General features: G+C 44.0%; 1 protein-coding gene across 5 annotated transcripts in view; it reads left to right on the top strand.

Moving 5' to 3' along the window:
* The window catches only part of TRIM66 (tripartite motif containing 66), a 105237-nt gene that overhangs the window by 37283 nt on the left and 55531 nt on the right, over positions 1-12423 (top strand). For all 5 annotated transcript variants that reach the window (XM_053285320.1, XM_053285319.1, XM_053285322.1 and 2 more), the window contains exons 2-3: positions 3616-3720; positions 9523-9670. In XM_053285320.1, the coding sequence (XP_053141295.1) occupies positions 3712-3720; positions 9523-9670 (157 nt within the window). In that variant the 5' untranslated portion in view covers positions 3616-3711. The remainder of the gene's footprint in view (positions 1-3615; positions 3721-9522; positions 9671-12423) is intronic.

The following is a 12423-nucleotide window of genomic DNA, read 5'->3' on the forward strand; positions in this document are numbered from 1 at the left end:
ATTATAAATGCTTCTCTGAGGGAGGGCAGGATGCCTTCTTGCCTTAACAAGGCAATCATTAAACCTTTTCTGAAGAAGCCTGCATTGGATCCTTCAGAGTTAAGCAACTACAGGCCTGTCTCCAACCTTCCGTGGCTAGGCAGGGTAATTGAGAGGGTTGTGGTCTCCCACCTCCAGATAGTCTTGAGGAAACTGATTATCTAGACCCACATCAAACTGTATTTCAGGTGTTTTATGGGGTGGAAAACACCTGATGGATATCCAATTAGGAACTGGCAGAGGGAGTGTGATGTTGGTCCTTTTGGATCTCTTGGTGACTTCTGATACTTCTGATAGTTTCCTTCTGGAGCGTCTGACGGGGTTGGGGGTGGGAGGCACTGTGTTACAGTGGTTCCACTCCTACTTCTTGGGCAGATTCCAGATGTTGTCCTTGAGGACTGTTGCTCTTCAGAATCTGGACTTTTGTATGGTGTCCCTCAGGGCTCCATACTGTCTCCAATGCTTTTAACATCTACATGAAACTGCTGGGAAAGATCATCTGGAGATTTGGTGCATGGTGTTATCAGTATCCTGATGACCCGGAATCTATTTCTCCATGTCAGCTTCATCAGGAGAAAGAATAATCTCTCTAAATGCCTGCTTGGAAGCAGTGATGGGCTGGATGAGGCTGAACCTAGATAAGACAGAGGTACTTATTGTGAGGAATTGGAATTTGGGAGACGATTTTGATCTTCTGGTTCTGGATGGGGTCTCACATCCCTGGAAGGAACAGGTATGTAGTCTGAGGGTGCTTCTGGATCCAAACCTCTCGTTGGTGTCCCAGGTTAAGGCGGTGGCCAAAGCTGCTCTCTATCAGCTTTGGCTGACACACCAGCTGTGGCCATTTCTTGAGACAAACGATCTCACAACAGTGGTACATATGTTGGTAGCCTCCATACTTGACTATAGCAAAGTGCTCTATGTGTGGCTGCATTTGTACGTCATCCAGAAACTGCAGTTGGTACAGAATGCATCAGTCGCGTTGGTCTCTGCATCATCTTGGGACACCATATTACTCCTATACTAAAAGAGCTACACAGGCTACACAGGCAAAATACAAGGAGCTGGTTATAACCTATAAAGACATAACTATCTTAGGCCCTAGGTATTTAAGAGAACAAGGCTATTCTCACGACCAGCCAAAATCGGGCTAAGGGAGCCCAGCCTGGTTTTGGCTGGTCGTGAGACCCAATGGGAACCGTATGGCTCCTGGCAGCTGTGCAGTGGTCTGCTTAACCCAAATTTTGGGTTCAGGAGCACCTGAAACATTGGTTAAACTAGTGTGTGTGTGTGTGTGTGTGTGTGTGTGTGCGCGCGCAGCGTGGCTCCACTCTGACCCATGAGTAGCCTCCTGACTGGGAGGCTACAACAAGCCTCCCAGCATCGGGAGGCTCCCCAAAGGTCAAAAAGCACTGTGCACTTGCATGGTGCCTTATGGGATTTCCAGGGGCTGGGAGGCCTCTGAACCCCAGTGCCCCAACCGGTTTCATGATGGAACTGCTAATCATCTGGGCGGCCAATCCGGCCACCCAGGGAGAACTTCCTGATTGTCTGCAGGGAGAACGGGTCAAACCCACTCTCCTCGCAACCCCCCCTTTCAGCTCTACACATTGCTTGTGTGTAGAGCCTCAGTATCTTCTTCACCATGAACCCCACCACCCACTGAGATCATCCGGAGAGGTTCATCTGCAGTTGCCACCAGCTTGTCTGGTGGCTGCACAGGGATGGGCCTTCTCTGATGCTCCCCGAGACTCTGGAATGTGCCTCTGCTAAAATTACAGCCTCCCCATCTCTTATAACTTTTAAAAGGTCCCTAAAGTCTCATTTTTCACCCAAGCATTTTAACTTGACTGGTGTTTAAAGCTTTTAAGGTTTTCACTTTGTTTTATGTTGTTGTAAACCTCCTAGAGATGGAAGTTTGGGGTGGTCTACAAATTATACAAACAAACAAACAAACAAACAAACAAATGTAACCTTGAGAAATGCATTGTGTGGAAGACTGACTATTCATAATCTCTTCCTCTCTATACCAAATAGATGATATGGTGGTTGTTTAAATGTCTGTAATTCAAAATTGTGATTATGAGATAGGAACATAGGAAGCTGCATTATACTGAGTTGGACTGTTGGTCCATCTGCTCAGTATTGTCTACACTCTACACTGACTGAAAGTGGCTTCTCCAAGTTTCCAGGCAGGAGACTTTCTCAGCCCTACTTGGAGTAGCCAGGGATTGAACCTGAGACTTTGGGGCTATTCTCACGATTAACAAAAATTGGACTAGGAGAGCCTAGCCCGATTTTTGTTAATCGTAAGAACCACCGGGCTCACAAGTGACCCCGGTGGTTCTAGAGTGGGTAACCCGCTTGAGAACCCCTGGTCAAAAACCAGGTTTACGGAGCAAGCGCGCCGCAAACCTGGTTTTTAGTATCGTGAGTAGCCACGGCGTGGCTTTGAGCCATGCCTACTCACAAGTAGACCCCCAGAGGGGAGGCGAAAAGCCGCCTCCCATCTCCAGGGGTCTCCCCAGTATGCCCTGCACACTTGTGCAGGGCATACTGGGGCTTGTGGGGGCCATGCGGCTCCCGCTCCCCCCAGCCCCCTCTGGCTCCGTCACGGAGCCAGCAATTGTGTGAGCGGCCGATCTGGCCGCCCAGGGCTCCCTTTCTGCTCGTGAGCAGGGAGAGCAGGCTTAGCCTGCTCTCCCCGCTCACTGCCCCAAACCGGGTCTCACGGATCATGAGATCCGGCTCTTCCTGTATGAGAAGCAGATGCTCTTCCACTGAGATACAGTTCCATCTCAGTCACATTTCCTTAAACAAAATATTGGTGTTGCATAAAGCAGGCATCACACATTCTGATTCAGAAAGTGTCAGTTTAGACAGCCAATCCAAGCTAGGTCAGTGTACCTGTGTTGTGGTTTGCATGTGTTCTAGTTTTAGGTGTATTTCTGAAAGATTGTACACTAGATGTACATAATATTCATTTGCCCATACAAATGGTTCAGCATCTTGGCCCATACGCATGGTGCTTCTGCTGACTGAGATTTGGTTGGCAGGGACTAGAAACAGGGCCAGGGGCGTAGCTAGGGGAGAGTGGGCCCTTGTTTGCCCCTCTCCCCGATGGCTCCTTGGAGTCAGTGAGATGAAGAAATAGGGATGGGTGGAGCTGGGGGCCCCTCAGGAGCTGGGCCCCCCCAGTTCAATTATAGCTACTCCTTGGGACAGGGTGTTTTCGGATAGGGCCCCTTGGCTATGGAATGCCCTTCTGGAAGATGCTTCTTCTCTCAGGGTTTTAAAAAAGCATCTGAAACCCCATCTTTGTAGAGAGGCTTTTTAGGGTTTTTATCTACAGTCCTGTTTTTTTATTTTATTTTATAGTTATTAAGACGATATATTTGTATTATATGGATTGTTTTATCATAGAGACTGTTTTGTAATTTTTGCGAGCCCCCCCCATCAGTATTGCACTGGAGGGGTCGGAAGTACATATTTCAAATGAATGCATGAAGTGTGGCTCTGTGTAATGTATTGGATTTCCTGAACTGTGTTGCTCTTCTTTCCTACCTCTTTCTTTAGGTATTGTCTCACTTGCTGTTGGCGAACGTGTCTGTTTATCAAGGAATGTAGCGGAGCATTTCCTTCTTGTGTACTTTTGCCATAATACATGCAGCAATGGCAAGGGTAAGTGGAAAAGGTTTTGAAATGGGGCCTTTGTACATTCTGTAACACATTTCAAAGGATGCACAGTGTAACTTGGGAGCTTTCAGGCATCAGCAATGATATTGTTTATGTGAGTGTGAAGAGTGCTGACAGCACACCTGATGGCCGCAGGCTACATGAGGGCTGCTATGCCAATCCCCGAGCTAATTGCTGTTAGTTGGAATAAATAACGGACTCCTAGCAAGAGCAGCAGCCACAGTGCTAGGGAAGCAATGATAGCAGCAGACTTTGATCCTAGTAGATAGGTACTTCTTCTTTGAGGCATCTTCACCTTTTGCATCTTCATTTTCTTCTTCATCCTTGAGTCACTGCACTAGTTACCGTATCATTAAATACCTCCAATCTAGTCTAGAAAGAATTCTTTCCTCCTCCAGTCTGAATTAAAATGCTTTAGGCATGCACTCATTATCAGAAGCCACTTTTTTGTATGTGAATTTCAGTATAACATGAAGAATCAACAGCCCACAATGACTATATGTCTGGCCACCACTGTAACCCTGGTAGATCATTTCTTCTGCCTTTCTGAACAGTTTCCATCTACTTAATATATATCCCAGCAAGGCACTGGTGTCTCTTATTTCAAAAGATACATCTAAAACCATATTGATCCGCATCAGAACTTCTTTTCAGATATTTGACACTCACACAGTAGTATATAAGATCCGTCTGTGTTTACACCTCTAGTAACTATCTTCTGGAAATATGCCCAATTTCTTAAATAGAACTGGTGTCCAATGTGCTCTAAACAGGGTCTTCTGCTGGATTAATCTTAATCTGATTTCTAAAGTGGCTGCTTTAACTGATCTTAGAGTAGCAGTCCACTGTGATGGTGTAAGTTTTATTTCAAGCCCAGCATTCCATTTATATCTTAAAGTTTCTAATGTTGGGGCTAGAAATTCAGAAACGGAATGATGTGTAGATTTATTCACTGTTCATTCTGGTAAATCAGTCTGTATTAGCTGTGCAATATCTGGTGAGTCTGATGCACATCTTAACCAAATTTTGCTATTATGCTGTGCTTGAGTCGCATACGCTGCCATATTCGTATAAGAGGAGGGTGGAAGCTGCTAACCAAGAGCTTTTCTTGTTGGATTCAATATATGTTTAATCTTGGTAGATAGTTTAGAAAGAAAACAGAATAGACAGCTTCTGGACTGAGCATAGAAAATGGAATATTTCCCATATTTCCTATTTTAAAAGTTGTGTGCATGTGTGTATACATGCTGTTTTGCACCACTCACCGTGACGCCTTATGAGCAATTCAAAAAGGGAAACCTTTCTTACATAAGTTCCGACGTCACCTCCAAAGAGCAAAGAAGCTTTCTTTCATTGCATTCTATTTGTTCCTGCTACAGAAATACTTTTGGTCTGCCAAAGAGAAAACTGGCATCAACTGGAAACTGATTGAATGGCCCTTTTAAATTCTGCAGAAAAATAACCAGCATGTGGCATAGCATCCTAGCCTAGCTGTTCAGCAGCCTGGTGCTCCTCAGCATATCCCTCCCTTCTTCTCATGTAGGGAGAAGTTCAGGGCAGCCTTGAGAGGATCCTTTTGCTTTGGAATAAAAGGCACTAGAGATATGCAATATTGATGTAATCATCTTTTTGTTTACATATGTACAGGCTGAACAGGTATCGCAAGGCACAGAAACAAGCCCACAAGTAGTTCCAGATTCACGCTCACATCCTCACTCTGGAATCCCCTAAATCAGCCTTTTGCCAGAAAGTCTCTTAGTAATTCTGCAAAGCAATTCTAAAATTGCCTGAGTGTCAACATATTTTGGTATGTCTGGAACACTGAGAGCTAGTGTAGTACTGTGCACAAGATTTAAAGTTTGGAAGTAAGATGTTTTTCTGCTCAACCACCAAGTTACTTTAGTCAAGCCACTGTCTCTTAGCCTAATGTACCTCACTCAGTGGCATAGCCACTATTGAACTGGGGGGGGGCAAGTGTCCCCTGGCCACCAATGTCCAGGAGCCTCCTAGGGCCCCCTTCTCCCTGGCATCTCCTCACCCCCACCCTCCCCCGCCCGGGAACCTAGCTGACAAATAAAGTGCTTGCCAGCTAGGAGAGGGAGATGGGCTGGAAGCATGTCTATGCAGGGGGTGTGGCTTGCATCAGGTGTGGACATGCCACCCATCTCTCTCTCCCAGTACTTTGTTAATTAGCTGGGTGCTTCTTTGCTCTCCCTTACTCAAATCAAGGAAGAGGAAGGAAGGACCAGCTAGTGAACAAAGCGTTTGCCAGCTAGGAGACACTGATGGGCCGTGCATCTTTGCCCCAATGCCAGCCCACCCTCAGCATTGATGGGTTTGTGATGCCACTGCAAGGGGTATGGCTGGCATGAAGTAGTGTTGCCTGGCAAAGGCAGGCCAGTGGCAGTCATGGTGAGTGATGGCAATGGGAGGCCACCACAAAGTTAGCCGGTGCAGTGGGGGCCACCCCCAAATCTTGCTTTAGGGCTCCCTCTGAGCTCCCTATGCCCCTGACCTCACTGGGTTGTTGTAAGGATAAAAGACATCAGAAACAGAAAGGACCTGTTACACTGAAAAGTGTTATGGCAATAATCTGTCATTTGGCTGGGCAAGGGGTAAGTTACTGTTCACAGGAAGATATTTAAACCTGGATCTAGTCTAAGTCATATAGAGGCTGGGCACTGCTTAGGAAGGAGTCGCTGCATGCACATATCCTTGGCCTGGGGCTGTGTCTTCAAATGCTGTGACTGCCAGCACAAAAGCAAAAATGGCTCAACAGGGTTGCCTAGCCAAGATGGAAAAATGGCCACACAGGTACAGAGTTTCCAAATGTGGCCATACTCAGAGCAAAATCTAATCTCAGCACTGGCTACCCCACCAAATATGCCACTAGTGGTTTAGTGCTGCAGGGATATAGCCCTGGTACTTTTTTCCCTCCAGGGTCTCAGCAGGGGCTCAAAACTCTTTACTTTCTGAATGGAAATAGTATGCTACTCTTGCGATTCCAACTGTTTGTCACATAGCACTAGCACTAGCACTAGCACTAGCAATAGCACTTACATTTATATACCGCTCTATAGCCGAAGCTCTCTAAGCGGTTTACAATGATTAGCATATTGCCCCCAACATTCTGGGTCTTCATAATTGTATATTGGACTACAATTGTTTTTATTATCATTCTTCTGTTACAATGAGTATCTTCTGGGTAAATAACCCCTTGAATTCAAGCTCTGTAGGATTAGGAAACTATCCTTGACTCTTTGTAACAGAACCCCCCCCCATTATTTCATCTATCTAAATGAGGGGCATGGGGTGTGGCTTTCAGGGTGGGTGTGGCTTTGGGGGCTTTTATGGAGAGCTTCTGAATTAGCAAATTCACCACTGTATGCCACTCACGGAATATACAATTCAGAATTCCTAAGTTATTCACTCTGCTGTTTACCCCTACCTTCTGTTTGGTTGGTCACATTAGAAGTTCTGTGTCACCTCTTCATTGCTTTACAAAGAGCCAAGGAAGCATGAAACTGGAAAACTGCCTCCAGAAAAGCCTAGGGAGGATTAATGTTTATATAGAGCTTGAAGGAAGAAAAGATTCTAGTGATAGTCTGGCTACTTAAAAAATAAGTAGGAACAACCTGCAGTTTTCTCCACAAGTGGTCCTCTAGGGTTTCATTGTCCTAATGGTGTTGCCAGGGAACAGCGACAACAACAAATAGTGAGATCCTGTCAGACAGTCTGATCGCTCTTTTTTTTTTTTAAGGCACTGCACAACTGGTGGTTCACACTGTAACATTTGCTGAGGTGTCTTTTTTATTTTGATTTGCAGCTGTGTTTACTTTCTATTGTTTTCTACTGTTTCCTTTGATTTCCATTCTGCTCTCTTCCAGTAAAAGTCCCTTGATTTTTTTCCCCTTCACTAAAAGAACCAAAACCCCAACTACCATATTTAAATATTTATTTTCCAAGTATTTTTGCATATTTTATTTTAAGCATTTATATCCTGCCTTTCTTCACAGAACTGAAGGTGGTATTTATTTATTTTTAAAATGTATTTTTTATCCAAAGAGTTACTGCAGTAATACATTACAAAGTATGCATTTCTGTATCTGGTTTTATGCAAATGTGTGAAATGCACAGAATCCATGTATATCTTTGTAATCCCCTGCTAACTTGGCAAAGAGGCACCTTGTAATGTGGTGATTCTCTTTAAACTGGCCCTATCCACCCCCAGCACAGTATCTCCAGTGACTTGTTGGTGTCTATCTGATGTTTCTTTTTAGATTGTGAGCCATTTGGGGACAGGGATCCATCTTATTTATTTATTATTTTTCTATGTAAACCTCCCTGAGCCATTTTTGGAAGGGCAGTATAGAAATCGAATAAATAAATAAAAATTATAAAATCCAATCTACTGAGTAGTGGGAGGGGTGAATTCTGATGAGAGAGGAGTTTGGTAACATTCCTACTTATATGGGATAAGGAAAGACTTTACTGAAGATTCATACACCTTACAATGAAAATGTGATGGGATGCTGATCTATTGCCTGCTTTGGCCATTGCTTTGTTCATGAATTGCCATACACTTAGTTCAATGATAGCATAAGGAATTCAAAGTTCAAGGGTGGGGTGGGAAGGAACCAGATGGCACCACAAATCTTGCATTTGCTTACTTAGCACTCTCCTACTGTATGATCATGAAAAACTAATAATAAAATATAAATAGCAAGCCTTCAATTTGCAATTCCTTTCCAAAATATTCACTTAAAAAACTGATATTTTCTATAAAGAGCTCACCTCAATAAAAGGACTGATTGGGATAGAAAATCAATGGCTGTCATCTAGACTCAATGAAGCGCTGGTGCAGTGATGGTGCATTGGTGTTACAGGAAGGGTCATGCAGTAGGGACATATTTCCAGGAGTCAGGGACATATTTCCAGGAGTCGCAGTTTACTTCAAAGGGCAAGGGAGAGAAATGATTGAAAACTGCCTCTTCTCCATAGCACCAGCAATTCATTAGTCTAGTTGTTGATCATATACTCACCACCCACACATGCTTATTGACACTTATTCAAAAAGAAGTTCAGCAGCTGACTTAAAGTTTTTCAGAAATCAGTGTTTGGGTGTTCCTCCATTGTCTACCATGGATTAATGTGAACATGGACTCATCAGGGTTGAGCCTGGAATGTGTTTTGGTGCCAAGCTCGAACCTAGGGAAATATGAAGCAATCATAAAAAGAAGTAATGCATATTCAGAATACTCTTCCTTCATTGCTACATAACCTGGTGTTTCCCAACCCTTTCTCTGTCCTTTTGTAAATGTACTCTACTTACTTGGACCCCCTTCCTGCCAATACCAATCATCCATTTGGCAGGGGAATATTCAGAGCTTCTTCTCATTCACAGCTGTGTGGATCCCACATACATTTGTGTAGCAATTCTACTAGAATAACGAATTGTCTGCACAACTTATTTATTCACTATTCCATGTGAGAAAAAGCTGCCACTGCTGAAATGTTCTTTTATGCCATGTTTAAGGGAACGGCAGTAATGTTTTCCAAGAAGTCACAGTTGATACAAGTGCCTCGAATTGCCATCCACTTGGAAAACACAAGTGGTAACAAAACAGCCCAGCTTCCAGTATTGTGATGCATACAGAAGTGCCATCCTTTGAAAGTCTGGTTTCAAAATTTGCATGAAGTTCAGACATTTGTACAAGTTAATTGGAGGCATCCCAAATTTACTTATGTTACGTATTCAGCACTAACCACCCTTTCCTTTGTTTGTAGAGTTGCTCTGGATGCAAAGAGAAGAGGCCTGCGCACAGCTTGTGTACGAACTGTAACAAGTGGCTGTGCAGCTTGTGTACAGAAGAACATGAGCACAGCAAGGACGCAGGAGAGCATTTCCTACCTATACCACTGAAGGCATGTTCAGGTAGAAATATAACCTCATTAGGGTTTTCCTTTCTGCCTGATGCTAAAAAATTGTTATAACAATTCAATCACACCCACTACATACCTGCAGGATTTGTGTTGTAGGTACCATGAAGTCTTATCCCGGCCTTCCTCAGACATAAGGGTTGAATCAGATGCTTGGGAAGCAAGTTGGAGTAAGATTAGGGCAAACACAAGCCGGGAGCAGACAGTCAGGGATGTGTTAGCTTCAAATGAGGTAACAGATTCAGAAAAGGTGCTAAGAGGAGGCACATGGCAGAACAAAGGAACAATATAAACTGGTTTAGGCATGCAGGCATTGACCCTCCAGCTATCAGTTTCTTTATCTTTACAGAGGCTGTTGGGAAACTGGAGCCAATAAGAGCACAGAAATTAAAATAGGTTCTTCCATGCCTACTTTTGAAGGCTTAGGCAGGGCTGAGTGATTCCTGATTGTTGTGAGGTGAGTCTCACAATCACTGAGACTCGCCATAAGGGGGCGAGCATGCAGACGAGCATGCAGCCCTGGGCGGTTAGGCTGCCCACAGGACTGCTGGCTTCGTCACGGAGCCGGTGGGGGCTGTGGGGATCGGGGGCCATGTGGCCCCCGGAAGTTCCGCGGCAATATACGATCAAATAGATGGGGTTAGCGGAGTGCTTGCTCTGCTAACCTCGTCTAAGGGGAGGGCTACTTAAGCAGGTTACCCACTTTGAGGAAACTGGGCTTGCCTGCAAGCCAGGTGGTTCTCACACTCACCCAAAAGCAGGCTAGGCTCCCTTGAGAATTGTGAGAATAGTCTTTCTGTCATGTAAACTTCAGTGACTGAGCTCAACATACACGGCAGTTGAACATCTTGCTGGCTGGGCTGGCATTTTGGTGGATGTGGTTAAATTCTCTTTCAGTCTTCAGCATTGTGATGTGATGCACTGAAGGAGGTTGTCCCTAAGATATATAGGCTCATAAACTTATGTGATAGGCAAAGGGATTGCTACTTGTGTAAGAACTCAATGGCTAAGGAGGGATTAGTACTGGATGCCTTGTTTCCAAACTCAGTGCTCTTTTTGTATGCTAGCTTTAGCTTTGCTATGCATGGATGAAGGCTGCCAGATCAAAAAATGACAGAAAAGGTAGATGGATGCCCATCACTAGCCAATCACCTTCAAATCCCAAATTCTTCTCCACCAGAAATTTCATACAACACAGAGGGGAAATCTTAGGGGATATCTCGGAATGTTCTCCCTGTCACCCAAAACCATGGAGATGCGAAGAAGAGATTAGTGTGTTTGGAGTGGAAAATGTTATATATCTTCATTTCTGAAGAAAGCTTCTACACTAAGGGGGTTACCCATTTGAATGCCAATATTTTATGGAACCAAGCACCAAGGTTCCAGGCTTCAATATGCAAAATACTGTCAGGAGAGCCCATTTCCCCCATTATTTGTTAATACCATTCATTTAAAATTCTTGTTATACAGAATAAAGATGTCAGATAATTATATGTCCATCAAGAATAAAACATGGCAGCGAAGTTCACAATGCACACCACAATAAAATATTCAGCACTGTTATGGAAGAGTGGCAATTTAATATAACATTCAAACTATTTTATTACGCATTATGTCTGAATGAGAGAAAGATGCAGATTTGAGGAAATGAAGTGAAGTTTCTCCTGAATATAGGAACTTGATTGGAAACTCCTTAAAAAACCTGAATATTTCTCTCCCCAACGGCTCAGATCCATGTTGTCCTGGGAAGCAGAAGTACCAGAAACAACAAATGAGCCTCTTTCTATCCAGCCCCCATTAGTGCCTTGTGGTTTTTCTTCCTTTGAAGCTAGCAGTAAGTGATTGAATCAGAACAAACTAGCAGGGACTAAGGCATCTGAGGCATGTGTGTATAAATATTTATTAGCCATGGTTCTTGAGAGAGAGAGAAATCCCACATACCTCCTGATCTGGGAAAAGTTTGGAACTCAAAGCCTGTGCTTTAGAGCCTGAGGATGGATAAATATGTATAATATGGTAGCAACTGAAGCACTTCAGATAGAGCTTTGAGGACTGAATCTGTTAGCAGTTGAATTAAGTGAATTAGGGTTATGGGCAGGACTGTTTATCTGCTTTCTTCTCTGCTGAAAAATGTTTGCATTCTGTGCCAAGAAAACTCAGATGATGCACTTAGAATAAATTATGCAAATCAAAAATATATGAGCATGTGTTTATTTGGCATAACAGTGCTCAGTCTGTGTGCTCTATTCCAAGCTCAACAGAGCAAGAAGAGAGGTAAATATCAGGAATTAAAGCTGCTGGGAGGGGCATGTAGAAACTCCATCTTCTGAAACCCTGGTGTCTTTTCCGACACTGTCTACATACTTCAGTAAGTCACTAGATAAATGCCCCCATCCCCATCCTCACCAGATTCTTTGTGTCTTATTTCCCCCAAATTCTACACCCAACACACCCAGAACTACTCTTCTTATTCTGGACCAGGACGTTTTCCAGATTGCGAGCCTTACACTGCAAAAAGCGGTGTAAACTGCAGCGTTTTGTGGCGCCGAATTCAAACCATAGTAGAGATCTGTTGTAAGGGGGCAAGCCTCCTACAATGGGCAAATACAGCTTCCCCCCTCCAACATAGATGTGACATTATAGGGCTGTGACAGAGCAATAAAATCCGAAAAAAGGCATTGTAAATATGAACAGCACCTCCTTACAGTGCAGGCAATACGGAAGCACACTTAAGGGCCTGTTGCGACA

This window comes from Hemicordylus capensis, chromosome 1 (genome assembly GCF_027244095.1).
Source record: "Hemicordylus capensis ecotype Gifberg chromosome 1, rHemCap1.1.pri, whole genome shotgun sequence".
NCBI classification, from domain to species: Eukaryota; Metazoa; Chordata; class Lepidosauria; order Squamata; family Cordylidae; genus Hemicordylus; species Hemicordylus capensis.